We start from the raw sequence: 24,653 nt of genomic DNA on the forward strand, positions 1-24,653 counted from the left end.
GAAATTCCAGAAAAGAGTCAAAAAAATGCGCGCACATTTCTCATATATAAATTTAACTGCGAGTACATATACCTGTGGTTCCCAAGTCATCCCACATGTCGTGATATTTGCTTTGATAAGAGCACTGTTCAGCTACATATTCAGTAATATGGTCAAGCTGACAGTCATATCATATTACATTTTGAATAATGTTCCATTATGGCGATATGATCTAGTTGATGATGATGATGATCTACTTGATACTCATGTTGGGATATTAGTTGTAGGATAATGTTCAGTTATGGAGTGATACGGTCCAGTTCGGTGGTTTTCAATCAGATCCTCAGAGGCCACCAGTACTTCTCTATTCTGTCAGGTAGATCATTACATTTACCTGTTGTGTCATGGGTCATTCCTGAATTCAAGAGCTTTTTAGACCTGGAACAACAGCTGAATGCAATGAACTACCTGGCAGAATAGAAAAGTACTGGTGGTTTCTGAGGACCTGATTGAAAACCGCTAGCCCAGTGGTTAGCGCGGTCACCTCACAGCAAGAAGGTCCTGGGTTCGAACCCTGGAGTAGTCCAACCTTGGGGGTCATCCCAGGTTGTCCTCTGTGTGGAGTTTGCATGTTCTCCCCCTGTCTGCGTGGGTTTCCTCTGGGTGCTCCGGTTTCCTCCCACAGTCCAAAGACATGTAGCTCAGGTGAATCGGCCGTAATAAATTGTCCTCAGGTGTGAATGTGTCTGCCCTGAGATGGACTGGTGACCTGTCCAGGGTGTCTCCCCGCCTTCCCACCCAGTGAATGCTGGGATAGGCTCCAGTGCCCCGCGACCCTAATTAGGATAAGCGGCTTGGAAAATGGATGGATGGATGGATGGATGATCTAAATCCACTGGTCTAGTTGAGAATCAATATTGCGTAACTATTACAATATGATATGCAACACCACCAAGTTTTCAATTACAGTCAAGATGGTACAGAAAAAGACTTAAATTTGCAAACAAAAATGAGTGTGATATTCTCATTTTTATCCAGCAGTTTATGATTCATCCCCCTTTTCTCTCTGCTCCCTTCTATCTCCTCTCTTTCTCCTCTTTCCTTTCCTCTTCTCCCAAAGCTCATCTGAGAAGTCATTTGCATGGAGATCCGCAGGTACCGCTTCTTATTTCTCTTAAATCCTTAATCCTCATCAAGGTCACATGAAGGGTCAAACACAGAAGCCATTTTATTTCAGCTAGCTAATTTTTAAATGTTCTTTGAAGTTTGTTGCTCAATACATTCTGTGGGTAAAGATCTTAGCATATCTCGTGCCTGCTGGGGCAAATCTGTAATTTGTGATAATGGGCTGCACAAATAAAATTGGCATGACTCATACCTTCACAAATACTCAGTAGGTGTAATAAAGACAGCTGATTCAGAGTGGGTATTACATTTTTCAAACGATAATGAGATACTTTGTTGAGTCTCATGGGAAAATTATCTTTTAGCTTTCCCTCCTCCGCAGAGGAGGTCAGAGGTCAGGGTTTGCCGCAAATATCTAATTTGGCAGCAAAAAAAAACAACTTTGGCATGTAAAGCAGATTGATTTGCAAACATGGTGGCAAGGTAGAGATTTGTATTTATATGTACAAAAGACAGTGTCCTCGAAAAGGATGCCTTTGACAAGAGGCATCAGCTGTTTAAGAACAGCAGTGTCTCAACTAGCTTGTCCAGTCTTGGACTTAACATATATTTAGTATTCTGCCACAAAGCCCTCACTTTTTTCCAGCACTATTCTTCATTGTTTGCTGTATTAAGACAAGGGTCTGGTTGGAAAAAATAATTTAAAAAAAACAGTACATCATATTCGCCGTCATATTGAATGTAACGTTAGCAATCGTCAACCAAGGACTGAAAGGCCTTCGAACAGTGTACTTCCTAGGTGAGGGTTTAGAGAAGGTGCCCCTAGGGGCGTCCGGGTAGCATAGTGGTCTATTTTGTTGCCTACCAACATGGGGATCAGCGGTTCAAATCCCCGCGTTATCTCCGGCTTGGTCAAGCGTCAGACACAACTGGCTGTATCTGTGAGTGGGAAGCCAGCTGTGGGTATGTGTCCTGGTCGCTGCACTAGCGCCTCCTCTGGTCGGTCGGGGCACCTGTTCGGGGTGGAGGGGGAACTGGGGGAATAGCGTGATCCTCCCACGTGCTGTGTCCCCCTGGTAAAACTCCTCGCTGTCAGGTGAAAAGCAGCGGCTGGTGACTCCACATGTATCGGAAGAGGCATGTGGTAGTCTGCAGCCCTCCCAATACCTGCCCTTGTGGTCTCCCACCCTTTGGTTACACATGACCGCGAAGGACCGTGACACTATACGGTGTCCCGTTCCTCATTTTGTTTTTCCAGAGGCTGCTCATCAGTGCCACCAAACAAGCTCTTGATGCGTCTCATCAAGGCGGACTCCACAGTACGCTCCTACCTAATAACCACTGGGATTTCAAATAAGGCCACTTTTATGAATGTGCACGGAAACTCGAAACAATGGAAAAAGAAAATTTAAGTGTGAATGAAAAGTTTGGATCATTTTTTTTTCTCTTTTTTTTCCCCCTCTTTTTCTCCCCAATTTTACCTGGCCAATTACCCCACTCTTCCCGAGCTGTCCTGGTCACTGCTCCACCTCCTCATCTGATCTGGGGAGGGCCGCAGACTACCATATGCCTCCTCCAATACATTTTGAATCACCAGCCGCTTCTTTTCACCTGACAGTGAGGAGTTTCCCCAGGGGGACATAGCGCGTGGGAGGATCGCAATATTCCCCCCAGTCCCCCCCCCCCAAACAGGTGCCCCAACCGACCAGAGGAGGCGCTAGTGCAGCAACCAGGACACATTCCCACAAACGGCTTCCCACCCGCAGACAAAGCCAATTGTGTCTGCAGGGACGCCCGACCAACAAAGAGGTAACACGGGGATTCGAACTGGCGATCCCCATGTTGGTAGGCAACAGCAATGGAATAGACCACTACGCTACCTGGACGCCACTAATTTTTAAATTCAGTATGCTGTCATAGGCTTGCATCGATTTGTTGGATTGCATTAATTGGATACATCTCGTTAATAACCGCTCCACTTTCCCAGTCATGTAGGTGGCATTTTTCCTTAACCTTCAAAATGGTGGCATGTGTTTGTTGTTAATGTTTTAATGAAGGGACAGATGAGAGGACTGTCCAGTTCATCCATTTTAGAACGGAGAATAGGAAATTGTTAATGGATGAATGCCATCGGTATAACACCAATGTGAACGAAATGACAAAAGGTGACTTCCTGGTTTGTCACGGCATGTTTGTGTGAGCGGCTTTTGCCAATGTCACCAAAATGGGGGGGGGGGCGACAAATGGGACAGGGCCAAACCACTTTTTTCCAGAGTTGATGTTTGATTTTAAAGGGATAGTACTCAAATATTAAGGAAATGTATTATGTGAAATTTGAGCAGTTGGTTGACAATTGTTGACATCGTTGATTTTATCTGTTGGTTTACCTGCTTTGTGTCAGATGCCTCGGCGGTCGGAGACTCCCAGGAAGGAATGCTGGAGGAGTGTCCATCTCCCGTGCGTCACCTCCGGGGAGAGGAGGGGCTCTACCCGCCCGAACCGGAGCGCGCCTCCCTCCACGACAGTGAGGGTCTGTTACCACGCCCTCTTGGGCGTCCATAGAGATGCCATTAACATCACTGTGATCCACTTCTCTGTGCGGGCAAACTGGGAGCAGTTCACAACCACAAATTCAAATTATTCAGGAGATTAGCATTAGTCACCATTAACGGACTTTTGGAAATCTTCATTTGTGCAGACAAAGCTGGCAGAACATGCACGATCTTTTTAAAGTGACACCAATTTCACATTCATCTAGAAACAAACACTCAGGTATAGGTGCTGTTCTGTGCAACCACGACCTAATCAAATGAGTTTGTGTTTGTTTTTAAGTCTGCACATACAAGAAATCTGCCTTGGTGAGATGTTCAAATATACAAGACAGCATTTTTTCCCCCTTTTTTTTCTCCCCAATTGTATCTGGCCAATTACCCCACTCTTCCGAGCCGCCCCAGTCGCTGCTCCACCCCCTCTGCCGATCCGGGTAGGGCTGCAGACTACCACATGCCTCCTCCATACATGTGGAGTCACCAGCCGCTTCTTTTCACTTGACAGTGAGGAGTTTCACCAGGGGGACGCAGCACATGGGAGTATCACGCTATCCCCCCCCCAGTTCTCCCTCCCCCTCGAACCGACCAGAGGAGGCGCTAGTATAGTGACCAGGACACATAGCCACATCCGGCCTCTCACCCGCAGACACGGCCAACTGTGTCTTAGGGATGCCCCACCATGCCGGAGGTAACACGGGGATTTGAACCAGCGATCCCTGTCTTGGTAGACAACAGAATAGGTCGCCACGCCACCCAGACGCCCCCAAAACACAGCATTTTAAAGCAAAATAACAGAAAGGAGTAGCTAAAAGTATCTACCAGAGAGTGTCCATCAAATTAAGAAAATCAAAAGCGTCCTGGTTGACCCCTGAAAATCTGAAGTCCAGTTTATTGACTGTCAAGTAGGTTTACACGTACTCGCAGTTTATCCTGATGAGATATTCAGTAGCAACACACCAGAACATGAAGAAAAAGTATGCATATAGCATGATTAAAAATGAACTACCAAGGTTTCTAAGATTATGGGAATATCTTCATATGGAAATATGAGTAGTAATGAGGTGATGATACAGATCTGTGTGCAAAAGAATGAAAACTAACAGTGAGAAGGTAATTTCTGCATTCAGTGGTACCACCATGCTTTGCAGTATTCTCGTGTTCAGCGTCGCATACGCATGAGACATATTCCTCTTATCACATGAATATAAACAGAAGGAAAAGCCTCTTCAGATCTACATTTACTCCACAACAGACACGACACACGGCTGGCGAGGGAATCCCACGCTGACATAATAAGCGACTGAAGAGGCAGCTTCCCGCGGGCGTATAGCGTCGGTCATTATCTTGAAGAGGATTCTGAGAACAAATAACAGCAAAAGGAAGTAATAATATTCAAACGCTGTGCGACCCTGGTGTGAAAGCTGCGACTGTCTGATACGAACCCGGACTTTGCCTCTAACTTGTGAGTTGTTCATGCAAATCTGGTTTTCTTTGGCTCTCATTTGCATTCTGTGCAAAACTGGAGTTTGGAATGGTTGATACTTCATGGATTGGAGCGGCTTCTGTGGTTGAACATGGTTTCTCGTAGGATGTGAGAAACCATTTGATGGGTAATGTGGATTGTTTGATAGAAGTTTTTCCCTCTCACGCATGTAACTTCATGTATTCACATTTATTCACGTGCTTGGGGTGTGTCTTAGCAAGATGAGAGTGAAGTGGGATGATACTGACTCATATGATGACCTTTTAGCACCGTTATAAAAAACAAACAAAAGAGAAAAAAAGAAGCTTACCTTGTCCTGGAATCTTGAACGGCGTCCATTGACTGTGCAGTATTTTGACTCATATGTCTCCATCTTTCCTTCACTTCCTTTTTTTTGGGGGGGGGGTTCCCCTCTTTTTCTCCCCAGTTGTACTTGGCCAATTACCCCACTCTTCCGAGCCGACCCGGTTGCTGCTCCACCCCTTCTGCCGATCTGGGGAGGGCTGCAGACTACCACATGCCTCCTCCAATACATGTGGAGTCTCCAGCCGTTCTTTTCACCTGACGGGTGAAGAGTCCCAACCAGGGGGACGTAGCGCATGGGAGGATCACGCTATTCCCCCCAGTTCCCCCTCCTCCCCAAACAGGCGCCCCGACTGACCAGCGGAGGCGCTAGTGCAGCGACCAGGACACAAACCCACATCCGGCTTCCCACCTGCAAACACCGCCAATTGTGTCTGTAGGGACGCCCGACCAAGCCAGAGGTAACACGGGGGTTCGAACCAGCGAGCCCCGTGTTGGTAGGCAACAAAATAGACCGCTACACTACCCGGACACCCTCGCTTCCTCTTTTGCATCCAATCACTTATCCTCCCACCTACTTATGAGCATTTAGACCTAATAGCAATAACAATAATACTTAATATATTACTAATATGTAAAGTATTGATTATAATGATAATACTTAATGAGGAAACCAGGCCAGCCAAGTCAATCTCAATCTTTAAATCTCTTTAAATCACACTATTATCATAAAACCTTATAATATATTGGTGTGATTTTTGCCTTATCATTGAATTTTGTATTTCTATTGTTTATGTTTTGTTTTTCTTCTTGTTCTATTTATTGTCATGTTTTGTCTTTTAACTTCCATTTTTTTATTTCTCTATACCGTGAAGCCCTTTAATTGTGGTTTTGAAAAGTGCTGTATAACAGAAGTTTATTATTATTTCATCATTATGATAATATTTTTACTTATTATGCTCTCTTCTTTGAGAGCAACTCGCAAAGTGCCACAACTTCAAAGCCGTTTAAAAGTGCATCATAAGCAAAGCAGATCAAAGCATGAGAGCCGAAACAGAGAATGCAGTCCCAACCATATTTAACCCAACACGCTTCCAAGCCGCCATGTTTGACATAATTTCAACCCACATCACAAATATTTCTCCTTCTCATCTGTCCTCATTCACCCCCCTCCTCTTCTCTTCTCCCTCTCGTCCTCCCTGTCCCTCGCTTCAGGGTCCGGGGGTCACTCGGCCCAGATGACCTCGTACTCGGACAGCGGTTACCAGGACAGCAGCATGAGCTATTACAGTAACCAGAACATCGTGCGCATGGAGCCCCGGGCTTCGCTCTCCAGGAGCCCCAGGGCCGAGGGACAAGCCTCCAGCCAGGTGAGGCCGGTCGCTCTCTGCCGGGTTTGTCTCTGAAACAGACCGACCATGAAATATAACCAGACAGTACACGAGAAAGAGAAAAAAAAATGGATGCTAATTTTGTTTTTGTGGTCAGGTCACATGACAACAAACACTTCATGGTCACTTTACTGGTCTCAAAACAGGCATCTCTGCAATTCTCACAAAAGACCCTGACATTATCGAGATATCTCAATACTGCATCACAGCGCTGTCTGTAAATCTACCATAACCTAATGAGACCGACTGCAAAGATGATGTGGCCACAAAAGGATTTCTATTCTGTTAATCCACCAGATAATAAATATTATCCAAATAGTCATTTGCATTAATTTACCAAATTATATCTCATCTTCTGCATCGCACAACCATTTAAGCTGCAATTGTGAAGAATGAACTCCAAATTTATTTTTATTTTTTGGGATTTTCCCCCGTTTTCTCCCCAATTTTACTTGGCCAATTACCCCACTCTTCCGAGCCGTCCCGATCGCTGCTCCACCCCCTCTGCCGATCCGGGGAGGGCTGCAGACTACCACATGCCTCCTCCGATATATGTGGAGTCGCCAGCCACTTCTTTTCACCTGACAGTGAGACGTTTCGCCAGGGGGACATAGCGCGTTGAGGATCACACTATTCCTCCCCAATTCCCCCTCCCCCCGAACAGGTGCCCTGACCGACCAGAGGAGGCGCTAGTGCGGCGACCAGGGCACACACCCACATCCGGCTTCCCACCCGCACACACGGCCAATTGTGTCTGTGGGGACACCCGACCAAGCCGGAGGTAACACGGGGATTCGAACCGGCGATCCCTGTGTTAATCGGCAACGGAATAGACCACCATGCCACCTGGATGCCCCTGCACTCCAAATTTTAAGAACAGTTTGAATTGCAACCCCCAAATATCAGTGTCCTCTTTGTGGCCACCCTATTCAATATTTCCTGCAGCTGCCACTGTACTCACTGTACTGTCAGTGTAGAGAAGAAAGGAAGCAAGGTTAAAAAAGATAAGTGATTAAAACAAGCTGGTGAGACAACTAAGGCCTTTTTTCAGAGAGGAGAGATTGGGTGGAAAATCAAGTCAAAATAGTTCAGGTGCATAGACTGCAAACTGGTTTGTGTGTGGGCTGGAGGCAGGAAGAATCAGGATTGACCTGTCTGGTCAATGAGAAAGACCTGCATGGGTTAACCTCCCTGTCTGTTTAGATGAGTGGCACGACACTTCAGAGTGTGTTTATTTAGCGTAAGGGCGTATTAACAATCCATACAAAGGAGGTTTGACCGAGTGCTGGGTTTTATGGATCCTATTAGTATCACAATCTGTATTGGGACACGTTGTCCATATAATAAACTCTTCTTATTTACATCTCATGTGTCATGGTGGCTGCCCCATTAACGCCGTGTGCTCAGTGTTGTGAGCGTTCTGTGCAGATTGCGTTTGAGATCCAATCACGGCGCAGGTCAGACGTGGCTTTACACCTTGCGTTAATGTGTTTTTCATTACGCTGACACAGATTGCATGTTAATTCCAGGTGTGAACGAGGTCACCGTGTGCACCATTCAGTTGTGTTGAAATAAATTAAGCACAGGTCTCAAGACCGCTGCTCTTTCCGCTGCCCTTCGTTCATTAGCCCCAGGACCTGTTGCATCATGTTAAATGCTTGGCTGCCTTTGCAGCAATTATTGTTCCCAAAAAATGAATTATGTTTGTGTGCTGCAGTAAACGTTAAAAAGGCAGACGATAGCTTGTGGGGTTTAACTATTTACTGTACCAGATTTACACTCCAACCCAACTACCCAACACCCAGATAGGCTGTGCTTCTGTTGCCACTGTTTTATTTAACTTCCGACCTGGAAGGAAGTTCAGCCACTCGGTCACATACTCATGGTGAGCAAAAACTTAAAGGAAGGTCTGTGCATTGAGTGTAGAGCATTCAAAGCATGGTTATTCCATAGAAAACAATGTCAAAAAGCAGTTGTCCAACCTTGGGGGTCATCCCAGGCCATCCTCTGTGTGGAGTTTGCATGTTCTCCCCGTGTCTGTGTGGGTTTCCTCCGGGTGCTCCGGTTTCCTCCCACAGTCCAAAGACATGTAGGGCAGGTGAATCGGCCATAATATATTGTCCCTAGGTGTGAATGTGTCGGCCCTGTGACGGACTGGCAGCCTGTCCAGGGTGTCTCCCCGCCTGCCGCCCAGTGACTGCTGGGATAGGCTCCAGCATCCCGCGACCCGAATTCAGATAGGCGGCTTGAATAATGGATGGATGGATGGATGGACAATGCCAAAAAGCAGGAGGCACTTTAGAAGTCTCTGGTGGATACACTAAACATAAATTCACTGACTCCTCACCCCCCCGCACACACACAGTGTGATTTTTGTCCATATTAGTGCTGCCCCAGACAAATATTTCACGTTGCGGACAAAATCGTTTGTCATGAATGATTGTCGGCTGTTTGGGAGTCGTTGGCTGCAACCAAGATCTAGTAGTTCCAAGCAATTTGGTCTGTCATCATGTAGCGTGGTGGGACTTGCGATGAGAACTACGGTTATGACGCCATCCTTGTGGGTGACAAATAGTAGCATGGTAAAAAATGACAGCGCCGTAGCGCACCAGCTACGAACTGAACATCAACGTGTCAGACGGGTCCAAATCCTCTTCATTTTCTTCTTATTAGATGTCCTCAAGGTAAGAACTTGCTGTCATCAATGCAACAACAGCGGGGGTTTTTTTCCCCCACGAGACATTTTGGATGTGTATTTTTTAGGTGTCATAGGACACCGTTGGCTGACGTAGGTTGTTGCTTCGTTGTTCAATGTGACAGTCATCTCATTTCAACTCGCACATTGACAAGGTGGATGATCAAGGTTTTAATCAGGAGTTTCTTTTTTTCCTGTAATACAATGTGCTGTACTGTACTTGTTCAAGACCAGCTAAGCTGTATAGTGTGTGGGGCCCCGACTTGGGCTCAATAACAGTATTGTGTCACAATGTATTGTGTGACTCGGTGTGTCCTTGTTTAAATGTCAGATGGATTTATTCCACCCCTCTTCCACCTTCTCCAGGCATCGGGTCGGGTGCTGAGGAGAATGGGCTCCCTCCCCTCCAGGAGCCAGTCTCCTGGCGGCGGCACCGCCGGCACTGTCTCCCCCTCCCGTGTCTCCCTGCGCACCTCCCAGGGAAGCACCTATGGTTCACCCATCCTCTCCGAGCCCAAACCCCTCGCCGCCGTGTTCCCCGGGACCACCATGCCCCCCTCCTGCCCTTCGCCCTCCTCCCCGACCGATGGCTCCCGCACCACCCCGCGACTCACCAGTGCCGGTAGCCAGGCCCTGGGTGGAGGAGGCAGCAACAGGCGGCTGGGCTCCACCTTGTCCCTTGTGGAGGGGCGGGGTTTAGCTGGATCACCATTGCGTACAGAGATGACTGCAGTTCCTCAACACTACGGGTCCACGCTGCCCCGACAGAGCCAGCCGCTGGCTTATGGGGCTGATCCGTACGGCCTCTACCAGAGGAGCGCCCTGCCTCGCCCAGACAGCCTCATAGGTCAGTTCATTTTTTATCTTTGATTTGAGTTTTCTTTTTCTCACTCTGTTTTATCAATTCTTTTACACCTTCTTCTTTCTATTTTACTTGCGGTCCAATAAAAAGAAAATGTAGTTTGATTCTTGTTACCTCTTTCATCTGCACTTACTTTGTCTGTTTACAACTACGTTCAAGAAATTCACAAAGCATATTTGTCTATATTTTTGTGTTTATAGGAATAATAGTTTTCTTTCCCAAGAAATATGATAATTTTATTTTACTGCCGTCATACTGCACTTCAGGCAGACATATACTAACAAAAATGCCCAAAGAATGAATGGGGGTCAGATTAGAAGAAGGCGAGTGATCTTCTTCCACCAAATTGAAACTACCCAATAGCATTTCAATATCTACTTTCTACTAAAAATGCCCTATCATGATTGGTTGTCAATCAAATCAATCGCCTTTCCCTCACAAAATCCCAGCCAACTGTTTTTTCCGATACGTGACAATTCACGAAAGTTCACTGTCAAATCAAGTCAAATTTATTTGTAAAACACATTTAAAAACAACCCACGTTGACCAAAGTGCTGTACAGACCAGACCAGAGCAGGTAGCTAAACACAAATACAAGAAACACCGACACAGACAACAAGGCACATAGCTTGTAGGCACGAATAAACAACACATGAACATGGGCACAAGCCGGAAATCAGCCACATCTGGAGGAGTCCAAGCCTAGTGAATAAAAGTGAGTTTTGAGCCGAGACTTAAGAGTCAATGGAGGGACAGATCTTATAGGGAGGGGAATGCTGTTCCACAGTCTACGGACTGCAACTGCAAAGGTGCGGTCACCCCTGAGCTTAAGTTTAGATCGGGGAACAGCCTGGAGTCCCAAGTCAGCTGACCTGAAGGACCTAGAGGTGGAATAGAGGGTTAAAAGATCTGGGATATAGGAGGGGACCAGCTCATTTAGGGCTTTATAAACAAACAGGAGATCCTTAAAATCAATTCTGAACCGCACAGGCAGCCAGTGGAGAGAGGTCAGTATAGGGGTAATATGGTGTCTCTTCTGGGTACCTGTCAGGCTGTGGCATTCTGGACCAGTTGCAGGCAGGACAGGGACAACTGACTAATCCTAAAATTTAAGATGTGTTTGTTTCCTTTATAAATCCCCTTAGGGAGATTCAGTTACCGCAAATTAACCATGATCTGTGTAGCTAGGAGGAGTGGGCTGCTGCCTTCATGCTGTGTCAGGAGACCAACTCCAGTTCTTTTCCCATTGCCTTGGTCAGGGGCACAGACAGAAGTATAAACTCTAACTTGCATGTTTGTTTTGGTGGTGGGGGAAACTGGAGCACCCAGAGAAAATCCACCGCAGACACGGGGAGAACATGCAAACTCCACACAGAGGGCGACCTGGGATGACCCTCAAGGTTGGACAACCCCGGGGGTTCGAACCCAGGACCTACTTGCTATGAGGTGACAGCGCTAACCACTGGGCCACTGTGCTGCCCTCCATATACATGGAGCTGCAGTAGTCCAAGCAGGAGGATATCAAAGTGTGGATGACTTTCTCAAGATCTTTAAAAGAGAGAAACGGCTTGATTTTGGCAATAGTACAAAGCTGGAAAAAACTGGCTCTCACTACTGCATTGATTTGCTTGTCAAACTTGAAATATCACGCCAAGATTTTTGACATGATGTTTGACGAGGTTGCCAAGACTGTTGGTAAACACTTTAACGGAGTCGGGGGGGGGGCAAATAGGACAACTTCAGATTTGCCGTCATTCTCCTTAAGGAAGTTTTGTGCCATCCAGCACTTTATGTCCTCAAAGTAGTTCAAGAGACTGACTAGATTGGACTGATCGTTTGGTTTCAGGGAGAGCTAAAGCTGAGTGTCATCGCCATAACAGTGATGCTCTAAATGCCATTTCATGGCGTAATTAACATTGAAAATTTAATTTATATAAATTTATTTTCATTTATTTGTTTATTATAATTATTATTATCACTAATATAAGAATTTTGTTTTCCGTTTATCTAACACTAAGATAAAGGAAGCTGTTTTCTTTTATCTTTCCCCGCTGAGTACTACATGAATAAAGTTTGATTGATTGATTGATTCTAACAGTGGTTTTTGGAGAAATAGTGTTTTTGATTATGAATCATTGAGGCCCAAGAGAGTGTAGGTTTTAAGAAATAAAGAAGAAGAAAGAAAGCCACTTTATTTTGTCATTGTACAGGTTACAATGAAATTTGTATTCAGCATTTAATCCATCCATAGGAGCAGTGGGCAGCTGCAGCACCCAAGGACCAACTCCAGTTCTTTTCCTATTGCCTTGCTTAGGGGCACAGACAGGAGTATTAACCCTAACATGCATGTCTTTTTGATGGTGGGAGGAAACCGGAGCACCCGGAGGAAACCCACGCAGACACAGGGAGAACCTGGGATGGCCTGGGGTTCGCATTCAGGACCTTCTTGCTGTGCGGCAACAGTGTTAACTACTGGGCCACAGTGCCGCCCCAATGCTTCATTCTGACTGGGAATGTGCATTTGAAATAGCTTTAAAATAGCTTTCTTGATCAATATTCACACAAATTAAGGAGCGGCTAATCTGCGTTTTCAAGACTTAATCGCTTCGCTTAAGAAAACTTTATATATTGCATTAATATGACAAGTGTACCAAGGTCAAGATGGAAGGAAATACAGAATCCCCCTGCACCGTCCTCCCCTGACGTTCAGGCAGATTGGTCAGTCCCAATGCCACTTCCTCAGACCAACAACATTCATCCCCATCCAATACTTTCCCTGACAGCGCTGTCAATCAGTCACCCACTCCTCTCTTCCTCCCCACTACCTTGATTATTGGAGACTCCATAGTTCGAAACATTCATTTCGTAAATGCGGTCACGCACTGCTTTCCTGGAGCTACTGTCCCTGATATCCTGGAGAAACTCCCAGGACTCCTTGATTCATTTCCCGCAATAATGAAAGTAATAGTCGACGTCAGCTCCAATGACATTGCCTGTCAGCAGTCTGAGCTGACAAAAGGCGATTTTATCCGTCTTTTTAATTTGCTCAACAGTCGTGGAAAAACCACTTTTATTTCTGGCCCAATTCCCACACTGGGTCAATAAATAAGAATAATGTGGGGCGTTTTAGCAGAATTCTCAGCCTTCATACCTGGCTCCTGTCCATTAGTATACGTATAGCGCACAACATTGGTCTCTATTCATAACTTTGCCTTGTTCTGGGAGCGCTTCTCTCTGTACAGAAGAAAGGATCTTCACCTGAACATAGTCACATGCTTGCCACTAATTTGCAGCATACCGTTCTGTCCTCTGTCCTGCACACGTGATTGACTATTTACATCACACACGTGTCTTATTGAATCTTCTTCTTCCCCTTTGCCCACAACAATGACTGTTGCATCCTTCGCTCACGCTGGCTCCCCCTTGTAGTACATTCACACTGCTGTTCGACCTCTTCCCATTCCTGACCATATTACGAACAGACATCATTAACCTCACCATCACCACAACAAACGACTCATGAATCAGTCCAATCTCTGTCCTCTTCCTTAGTTCTCACAATCTATCAGAACGCAACATCGTCTGAAACTGGTTTTGCTCATCACACATTCTCTCAATAACAAAGCTTCGTTCGTAATTAATTTCTCTCTGACTTCTCTGATTATGTGCTATGTGCCATCTCATCTTCCATTCTCCTCCTGGGTGATTTTAATATCCACATTGATGACACTGACTGTACATCTGCCAATTCCTGGAATTGCTACAATGCTACAACTTCACACAACTTATCAACTTCCCCACTAACAGCCTTGATCGCATCCTGGGCTTGGTCTGCTCCACTAGTCTCACAATACATCAACTCTCCAGCCTCAACCTCAGTATCTCTGACCACCTGGCAATCACCATGGACATTGACATCCCTATCCCCCATCCCAAAAGTCAAATGCATTATATCCTTCAGAAATCACAAATCTATCTCCCCTTCAGATCTTTGTGCCTCTCTTGCCAGTAAGATGTTTGCCGCCCCTCCCCTGCTGTCTGATAATCCCTCCAATCTTGTCAATTATTAAAATCGCACGCTCTCCTCCTGTCTTGATCAGCTGGCCCCCCATGAAAACCAAACAGTCTCATTCCCACACTCAGCTCCCAGGTATACTCCTTAATTCCATCAAATAAAATCCTGTAAGCGCCAGCTCGAAAGCCTCTCCAAGAAAACTGGTTCAACAGTGCATCTCCAAGCCTGTCGCTGCTCCACCCCCTCTGCTGATCCGGGGAGGGCTGCAGACTACCACATACCTCCCCCGATACATGTGGAGTCACCAGCCGCTTCTTTTCACCTGACAGTGAGGAGTTTCACCAGGGGGATGTAGCATGTGGGAGGAACACGCTATTCCCCCCAGTTCACTGTCCCCCCTGAGCAGGTGCCCTGACCGACCAGGGGAGATGCTAGTGCAGCGACCAGGACACATACCCACATCCGGGTTCCCACCCGCAGACACAGCCAATTGTGTCTGTAGGGATGCCCAACCAAGCCGGAGGTAACACAGGGACTCAAACCGGCGATCCCCGTGTTGCTAGGCAACGGAATAGACCCCTGCTACCCGGACGCCCGGATCAGTTGGTTCTGACTCCGTATTTATCTAGTAAAAGGTAATAAAGCATGCATACGCTACTCGTCGTCGCCCTCTTCCATGTGAATTCATTTTTGGATACATTCCCGTCTGTTGAATGCCCAGTTCAGCCCAGGTCAGATGCCCAGCTTTCTGCGATTTACCACTGGGAGCCTTCCAGCTCAATTATATTCCTCTGATGTAATTGGGGAACGAAGCACCTTGCTCAAAGGCACATCAGCAGTGGTTATGCAGGAATGTTGAGGGTGGGGCTGTTCACATTCATGTTTCCTCCCAAGATTTTTAGGCTAAAAACCCTCTTTCAACCCTCATTTTCCAGTCTGGTGCCATTCAGTCCATAATCTGCCATTGTTGACCGCTCTGTTGCATGTGGAGGTATAGGGTTGCACGTGGAGGTGCAGAGTTACATGTGGAGGTTGCAGGGTGGTGTTGATGGCGTCTATAGTTTGTGGAGGATTGTTGGAGGTTACGGACTGGTGTTGATGGTGCAGTGACATAGATTTATTTGTTATCCTGGCCTCTGTCACTCTCACAGCTAAGCTTCCCCCACTGACCCACATAGAGCGCTTCCTCATGCAAAGCTGCAGGGAGCCACTGGCAAGTGCTGAACATCCACTGTGGTGATTTACACTGTAATCTGTGGCGTGTATGTCAGAGAACATGAGTGTCTGTGTTTTGAATGTGTGCGTGTTGGTGACACGGTGGCACAGTGGTTAGCATGGTCAGCTCACAGCAAGAAGGTCCTGAGTTCGAGCCCCGGGGTAGTCCAACCTTGGGGGTCGTCATGGGCCGTCCTCTGTGTGGAGTTTGCATGTTCTCCCCGTGTCTGATGGCCTGGCGGCCTGTCCAGGGTGTCTCCCCGCCTGCCACCCAATGACTGCTGGGATAGGCTCCAGCATCCCTGCGACCCTGAGAGCAGGATAAGCGGTTTGGATGTTTGTGTTCGCGTGTGCCCAAGAATGTTGCCTCTTCCTACATTATGTGCATGACTGCACACACGTGTTAAATCCCTGAATGTATTCATGTGTGCACACTTGCCTTTCTTTAAGTGCGTGTGTGTGTGTGTGTGCGCGTGCATGCGTGTGTGACTTTTCCTGTGAACGTGTGTGTGTGTGTGTGTGTTGCACATGTTTCAACTTCAGTCGTGTGCATATGTATGTTTGTATGTTCCCATCCTGTAATCATTTTGTGGCGTGTGTGTGTGTGTGTGTTAAATGGACTTGGCTCAGTGAGCAGAGGAGGAGACAGAACACCAGCTCAGTGAACTAAATAAAATGCCTTCTATTCTCATCCCACAAAAGACGTGGAGATCAGACACAATGAGCAGCGCCGGTCTCCAGCCTTATCTGACTGATTCCCGACCAGCCGTGCGGTTAAGTAGCCTAATAGGCATCCCAAATCCCTGTGCCCAGTGATCCTGCAGATCCCTCATAATCCCAGATTACACGAGGAAGATAATCAATAGACGGATACCCAAGATAAGGTTCTCGTCCAGCGCCCCGGTCACCGGCCAAACTAAGCTGTACAAGGACCCGTTTTATTTATTTATTTATTTAGCTGTTGTTACGGCCCCAGTGCCGTGTGTGATGTGTGCCTTCGGCATGATGACAACGCTTAATACTGCAGAGTGAGTCTTCTCTATTTCTCTGTGCCATCAAGGAAACCGTTTGTCTTATTGGAGTAGAAGCCAATCCAGAAAGGTAAACACTTTTCTTATTGAGAAAATGTTATCTTGATTACGAGTCTGCTTTTCCACTCCCGTCCAACAGCTGTTGGACTCGGAGAGAACCAGATCGAGTTGTTGTGGGTGTGGACTGTGGAAAAACTCTCTCTGCCCATTTGAAATCAGTGGGAACAAGATGAGCTGTTGCAGCAGTGTAAGCTGTACTCCATCCGGATGGAGTTCCCAGGTAAAACAGAGGAGTACAGGAATGATGACGGGGGCCTGCAATCATTCCCTCTGCTGAAGTGTTCTTGAGCAAGACCCTGCATCTCCAGATGTGCTGTTCTGTTCAGAGCTGACCTCTGACCTCCATGATTTTGTGGGGGTGCAAAAATATATATACATGCCCCATTTCCTGTTTGGAGTCTGTTAGCATTTGCACATGATTCTTCTTGGAGCGACAGATGTGTGGGGTTTACCACGTAAGGCAGAATCCAAGAAGAGACAGAAGGTTTTACGTCTTTGTGTCACAGTGAGCAACATGTTAAGTCAAATTTCTGGTTTGTAAGAATTCACTCAGCGATTCGAAGCAGATTCTGATTCAGATCCATCTTTCGTTTGATTCAGTCAGGTTTCACTCAATAATCCTGTTGTGAAAAACAGGTAAAACAAAAGTTCTTGAAATTGTGGTTCTTATGTGTCTTGTTTCTGGGACCAGGGCTTCACAGCTCCTACGCCGGTCACTCGGTGCAACTGGACCCTGAGCTGCGGGCGGTGCTGTCTCCAGACTGTCACATGACATCGGTGTTTGACGAGCGCACCTTCCACAGCCCCCTCTACCACAGCCCCACCCACGACCCGCAGGGGAACATCTACAGGACAAGCACAGGTACCCCATGCCCACTCACCGTGAGGGGCAAACAAATCCATATAGATAGATAGAAAGATAGATAGATCAGGGGTGGAGCAGTCATTCCGTTGCCTACCGACACGGAGATCGCCGGATCGAATCCCCGTGTTACCTCCAGCTTGGTCGGGCATCCCTGCGGGTGGGAAGCCGGATGTGGGGTGTGTATCCTGGTCACTGCACTAGCGCCTCCTCTGGTCGGTCGGGGCACCCGTTTGGGGGGGGGGGCTGAGGGGAATAGTGTGATCTTCCCCCGCACTACATCCCCCTGGTGAAACTCCTCACTGTCAGGTGAAAAGAAGCAGCTGGTGACTCCACATGTATCGGAGGAGGCATGTGGTAGTCTGCAGCCCTCCCCGGATCGGCAAAGGGGATATGGAGCAGCAACCGGGACGGCTCGTGAAGCAGCGACCAGGACGGCTTGGAAGAGTGGGGTAATTGGCCGGGTACGATTGGGGAGAAAAGGGGGGGGATCCCCCCTCCAAAAAAAGAGATAGATAGATAGATGAATGGATGGATGGATGGCTTGATTGATTGAGTGAGTGAGTAAGTGATTGGTTCTTTATTTTCCTAGTAACAGAAGACAAGCTTGTCTTAATGCAGACATACATACCTATACTGTATACATACCTATACTGTATACATACATATACTGTATACATACCTATACTGTATACATACATATACTGTATACAGTTAGAAAGCTGCTACCGCTTCCTACATGCAGATGTGCTTGACATTTAATGGGACATGGGTACACACATGTACAGGGACCGTCATGATTTATGGTGATGTTTGAAGTAATGTGTGCATCTGATATACAGCTTGATTCTGGACAGCCCACATGACATTGTGTCACAGCTTTGTGTTACTTGAAGATACCTGCGAAACATTGTTAAACTTTAGTAAAGTGTCACCGGGAAGTTCTTATAGCTGACCGCTGTTTCATACTGAGGTTCCCCGCACGGAATTTCACCCCGCGTAGTTTGGAAGTTGTCTTGTTCCAAGATATGCAGATGGGACTGTTCACGCTAACTGGAATAGTTTTAGTAGTGCCTGTGGAAAGGACGGAATAAGACGGGAAGCGTGCATGTGCACGGTTTCCTCACAGCAGATGGTTTGAAGCCGAAAGAGCCGGTTTCTCCCGTTGATGGAGGATTTTGTGGAAAAATGAATGCATCAAGGTCTTGCTATGCTTGTGTAATAGTGTACGACCACGGATGGGTAGACTCGCTAGCCCTCGGCTAACGGGTCGGACGCTTTAGGCGACTGGTTAACGTAGTCGCCTGTGGTGCGGGGAACTCGGGTTCGATCCTGCCTGCCCCCCTGAATTCCTGATACATTTGGTGGCAGCGGCGGGATGCATGTACGCTCATAGGCGTGAGGGGGCAGGGAGCAGGCGGGATCGAACCCGAGTTCCCCCGCACCGTGGGCGACTGTGCTAACCAGTCAACTAAAGGCTCAGACCCGTTAGCCAACTGGCTAGCGAGTCTACACATCCGCGGTTGTACACTGTTACACTGCTCCCCTCCTTCGGGAAGCGCGTCCCCGCACTTCCACATACCAGCCCCACCACGCCTCTGAGCACACATGCATCCCGTGGTCCATCCGTGGTCGTACACTGTTACATTTGGTTGAGTCAAGATCTAAACAGGTTGACCTCTTGCGCCCCCTGGTTTGATGTTGACTGTTCTCTGGTTTTCAACATGGGCTCTGAGGGTCTGCTTGCAGTATTCATGATGCCTTCGTGCAGCGTTCTTTCACAGACGTCCCTGGAGACAAGATTCTTCATGTTAACCTGACTAACCTGGTAAAATAAAGATGATTTTTTTTTAAATCATGTTCTGCATGTCAGTTTAAAGATGCCTGCTGATTTTACTCAGGAATGGGGACGCTCCCGCGGACCACAAGCCATGGCGGCACGCTGCCTTACCAAAGAAGCAGCAGCTATGGGCTGAGCACTGCAGCCCTGTACGCTGACTCCTACGGGGTTTCCCAGAAGGGGCTGGACAGTGAGCCAGTATATACCCGACACTCTGGACTCATTGCCACCCGCTCCCCATCCATTGACAGCATCCACAAAGACCCCAGGTACACACACGCACAAAAACGTGCACACACACACACACACACACACACTTTACCAACCAAACCGAACCCTGCACCAACATGAGATCTGTGTGTGTGTGTGTGTGTGTGTGTGTGTGTGTGTGTGTGTGTGTGTGTGTGTTGAACTCATCTTGATCACAGAATGGCCACATTCCTGCTCTCGGGAGCCAAATGTGGACAAAATCAAATGCTTTCTTTGATGCAGAGAAAGACCGGGACTTTGTGTTTGTCTCTTTTCCTCCTGAGAGTTAATTTGTGTATCTGTTTGAGATGACTCGCATTCATTTTTGTACATAGCTGTGTCCAGTTCCACTTTGAAAGTTTTAGAAAGAAAAAAAAAGGGCTGGGGAAAAAAAAACTCGCACACAGAGACAACAAAAATCCCAGCCAACCAAGTATCAGATCAGCAGCCAACGAAGCAGTCACACACAGGGACAGTCGGTCCATCTCACACACACAAACACACACACACACACACACACACTCTTCCAGAGCTTAAGATACATGTAACACACATATAGACAATGCACACTTATTTATAATTAACAGCAATTTGTGCATATATCCTCTCTTTCTCTCTCTCCCCCCTCTTCTCTCCTCTCTCTCTCTCCCCTCTCCTCGTTCTCTCTCTCTCTCCCCCTCTCCTCTCTCTCTCTTCCCTCTCCTTTCCTCTCCTCTCTGTCGCTCTCTTTCGGTGTCTCTCTCTCTCCCCTCTCCTCTCCTCTCTTGCTCTCTCTCTCTGTCACTCTCTATCTCTCCCATCTCTTTCCTTCTGTCTCCTTTCTCTCTCTCTCCCCTCTCTCTCTCTCTCTCTCTCTCTCTCTCTCTCTCTCTCTCTCTCTCTCTCTCTCTCTCTCTCTCATATCAGAGAGTTTGCATGGCGTGACCCGGAGCTTCCCGAGGTCATCCACATGTTGCAGCATCACTTCCCGTCAGTGCAGGCCAACGCAGCCGCCTACCTCCAGCACCTCTGCTATGGCGACAACTGTGTCAAAGTGGAGGTAATCTGTCAAACTTGACATCTGTTGCCATGGAGACAGCCACACGTTTCAAGGACACATTCTTTCTCTGGGGCCGCTCACATGCTTAACAACCACTGAAGGATTGCAACTTAATTCTGTACATCAGCACATCTTCACCTCATCTGCACACATGCAAACACACCCCCTTGAAGCTGCTGCATAAATATTGACATGCAAACAAATGTCTTTGTTTTGTTTTGTTTTTTCTCACTGGTGTATTTACATCAGTAGCTAACCAATGAATATTCAAATCATAATCTCTTCTGCTGTTGCTCGTTTGTGTGATTACAGTCTAGTAGGACTTTTCCCAGGAAAAATGATGGGGTTCATAGCGTTTCACATCTTCATCATTGTAGCCAAATGAGGAAGAAGGTGAGTAGTGTTGAGTTTGAAGAAAAACTGAAGTTGTGTCTAACAAGCACATATGACAGAACAAGCTGGTAGAAGACCTTTACCAACAGATCGCACATCCTCAATAAATAAAACTCCAGGACGTCCGGGTGGCGTGGCGGTCTATTCCGTTGCCTACCAACATGGGGATCGCAGGTTCGAATCCCCATGTTACCTCCGGCTTGGTCAAGGGTCCCTACAGATACAATTGGCTGTGTCTGCGGGTGGGAAGCCAGATGTGGGTTTGTGTCCTGGTCGCTGCACTAGCGCCTCCTCTGGTCGGTCGGGGCACCTGTTTGGGGAGGAGGGGGACTGGGGGGGAATAGCGTGATCCTCCCACATGCTACGTCCCCCTGGTGAAACTCCTCACTGTCTGGTGAAAAGAAGCGGCTGGTGGCTCCACATGTACCGGAGGAGGCATGTGGGAGTCTGCAGCCCTCCCCGGATCGGCAGAGGGGGTGGAGCAGTGACCGGGACAGCTCAGAAGAGTGGGGTAATTGAATCAGAATCAGAATACTTTATTCATCCCCGAGGGGAAGTTGGAAATTGGCTGGATACAATTGGGGAGAAAAATGGGGGGGGGGGGGCACAAAAAAAAAGTAAAATTCTCAAAATTAAAACTTGGCAATGAATGTGAATCAGTGTTTAACATTTTTTAAACACACCTTGCTTCCAAACGTGATGAATAAACATAGACTGGGGCTTTATATGTGCACACTGAAGGTTTGCAGGAAATGTGCAGACTACCACATGCCTCCTCTGATACATGTGGAGTCGCCAGCCGCTTCTTTTCACCCGACAGTGAGGCGTTTCACCAGGGGGACAAAGTGTGTGGGAGGATCACGCTATTCCCCCCAGTCCCCCTCCTCCCCAAACAGGTGCCCCGACCGACCACAGGAGGCGCTATTGCAGCGACCAGGACACATAACCTCATCCGGCTTCCCACCCGCAGACACAGCCGATTGTGTCTGTAGGGACGTCCAACCAAGCCAGAGGTAACACGGGGATTCGAACCAGTGATCCCCGTGTTGGTAGGCAATGGAATAGACCACCACGCCACCCGGATGCCCCGCATGGCAATTTGTTTTGCAGCGTTAACATGTGATATGTTCACATGTCAATAGAAACGGTGTTTTTGGTCACTGGAGGCGCTGATACAAAGAGAGTTTATGGGCAAATCTTGATGGGGGAGTAACGCAACATTCCTGTTTTATGGGAACATTTTGTTTTAGTGGAGCGTTCTGATGGGACTCTTGACCCTGGTTCTTATTTTATTACCTCTCGCCGCGAGAATTGCCGGTCATATCGCCATCCCACCAGACGGTTGTTAATGCTTTCAGATGGCGAAGGGTTTGGAAATACACTTTTGAGATTTGCGATACGCCAAGCCCTCGCACCAGGGCTTTAAGAGCCGGAACGCCATCTGCTCCCGCGGAATCTAAAAGAAAAACTGTTCTGCCAAGTGAACCGGTGTGCCGGCCTTTGCGTCAGTCTGAAAGTTTTCCAGCTTTGCTCCGCTTGCCACGCAAAAACAACCCCGGCGCCCTCAGTGCGAGTGATGTTGTGTTGGTGCAGGGTTCGTTTTGTGTGTGTGTGTGTGTGTGTGTGAGTGTGTGTTTATCTCATCTTGATCATTGCATGGCCACATTCCTGCTGTTGTGGCCAAACGTATAAATCAAGTGCGTCCATTGATCCAGAGGTTCGAGACCCTGTGTTTGTCTCTTTTTCTGCGGGGAGTTGATTTATTTACATATTTATTTTAAATACAGCACAAATGTTTCTGCACGCCTCTCATGGGTGCATCTCATTTTGAAAAAGTTGCAACAAAAGTGTCCTTATTGAATGCAAATTGCTGCCAAGTACTGGGTTGTGTGTTTCAGATTAATGATGTTGTTTGGAGAGCGAGTGTCTGATGTTGGCCAGTGATGTCAGCGGCGTTTCATCACAGCTCATATCTTCATGCTGGCAAAGCTATTCAGGCTGGAAGTTTTAGTTGTCGTTTTTTTCTTTTCATGTTAGACACATCCATTTAGAAATGCTTTTACTGTAAATGAATCCACTCGTTCACATTCATAAAAAAATTACAGACTTTCAGCACACCACCTCATTATACTTCAAAAATATATCGTTTTATGAGTTTATGACCAAGCGTGGTTTTGAACTCAGTAAATGGAAATTCAAAGAGTTGGGTTGTTTCACGTCTGCTGCTGTGTTGTGTGATAAAATACAGCGTTTCTCCAAAAACTACAAGTTTTTACCCCAGACGTGTTTAGTGGCATCTCACAGAAGGACAACATTAAACACAACTTAAAAGTATGTGATGTAAATAAGATGTAACATCCATCCATCCATTATCCAAGCCGCTTATCCCAAGCGGGGTCGCGGGATGCTGGAGCCCATCCCAGCAGTCACTAGGCGGCAGGTGGGGAGACACCCTGGCCAGGCCGCCAGTCCATCACAGGGCCCACACGCACACACTCACATTCACATCTAGGGACAATTTAGTACGGCCGATTCACCTGACCTACATGTGTTTGGACTGTGGGAGGAAACCGGAGGAAACCCGCACAGACACGGGCACAGTGCCCCTTATAGGCATTAGAGACACAGCCTTACAAATGTAAAAAAAAAAAAAAAAAAAAGCACGAAACCGTTCAGACCCACGTCGCACCTGCACTGCGTGTGTAGGTGGAGCAAGGCAGTGTTCAATGAGAAAGGTGGGGGACCACCATATAGCGATTATTCAGATTCAGATGACTTTATTAATTCCAGAAGGGCAATTTAGTTTTACAATCTACCCAGACCACACTCCGGTTTCCTCCCACAATCCAAAGACATGTAGGTCAGGTGAATCAGCTGTACTAAATTGCCCCTAGGTGTGTGTGTGTGTGTGTGTGTGTGTGTGTGTGTGTGTGTGTGTGTGTGTGTGTGTGTGTGTGTGTGTGTGTCGGCCCTGTGATGGACTGGCGGCCTGTCCAGGATAGGCTCCAGCATCCCCGTGACCCTGAAAGCAGGATAATTAGTTGGGTGATGGATGGATGAAGCTGCCCAGACTATAAACAAACTCACAGACTAGCCGCAGTCAGCAGTAGGTTCCAGGAATTAGTCGTATCCTCAGTGTCACAAGGAAAACTAGGCTAACTGTATAGCTAACTAGCTATAGCGTGTCCTCACCTCTGTAACATTATTTGTTGCCCTCCGTCTGGCCATATATCCGTTGCGAACATGTACTACTGAGATGTAGCATACTAAGATGTAACATGAGCATTTAAAATTGCAAAGAAGTATGAAATGCTGGCTCTCTTGACACCATTCGAATTGAGAATATTGCATTGACTGACATTATTAAAGCTGCCAGAGGTTGTTTTTTAGTCTACCGGCGCCTAATGGTGTGCTTGTTAACTACAACTTCACTCCATCTTCAAAGTCGTCGCTAACTTCCCTCTTCCTCATTTGGCTTCTGTGATGAAGACACAAGTTGCAATCCACCACATCGGTTTTCTTTCTTTCAGTCCTACCAGACTTTGCAAAATGAGCAACGAAA

General features: G+C 47.1%; 1 protein-coding gene across 1 annotated transcript in view; it reads left to right on the top strand.

Annotated features, from left to right (window-relative positions):
* Nucleotides 1–24,653, top strand: part of LOC130131276 (plakophilin-4-like) — a 51,416-nt gene that overhangs the window by 10,182 nt on the left and 16,581 nt on the right. The window contains exons 3-10 of the mRNA XM_056300900.1: nucleotides 1,100–1,134; nucleotides 1,489–1,511; nucleotides 3,550–3,634; nucleotides 6,655–6,809; nucleotides 9,892–10,372; nucleotides 17,400–17,570; nucleotides 19,472–19,679; nucleotides 20,566–20,698. Coding sequence (XP_056156875.1) covers nucleotides 1,100–1,134; nucleotides 1,489–1,511; nucleotides 3,550–3,634; nucleotides 6,655–6,809; nucleotides 9,892–10,372; nucleotides 17,400–17,570; nucleotides 19,472–19,679; nucleotides 20,566–20,698 — 1,291 coding nt within the window. The remainder of the gene's footprint in view (nucleotides 1–1,099; nucleotides 1,135–1,488; nucleotides 1,512–3,549; nucleotides 3,635–6,654; nucleotides 6,810–9,891; nucleotides 10,373–17,399; nucleotides 17,571–19,471; nucleotides 19,680–20,565; nucleotides 20,699–24,653) is intronic.

The sequence above is a fragment of the Lampris incognitus genome, chromosome 21 (genome assembly GCF_029633865.1).
Source record: "Lampris incognitus isolate fLamInc1 chromosome 21, fLamInc1.hap2, whole genome shotgun sequence".
NCBI classification, from domain to species: Eukaryota; Metazoa; Chordata; class Actinopteri; order Lampriformes; family Lampridae; genus Lampris; species Lampris incognitus.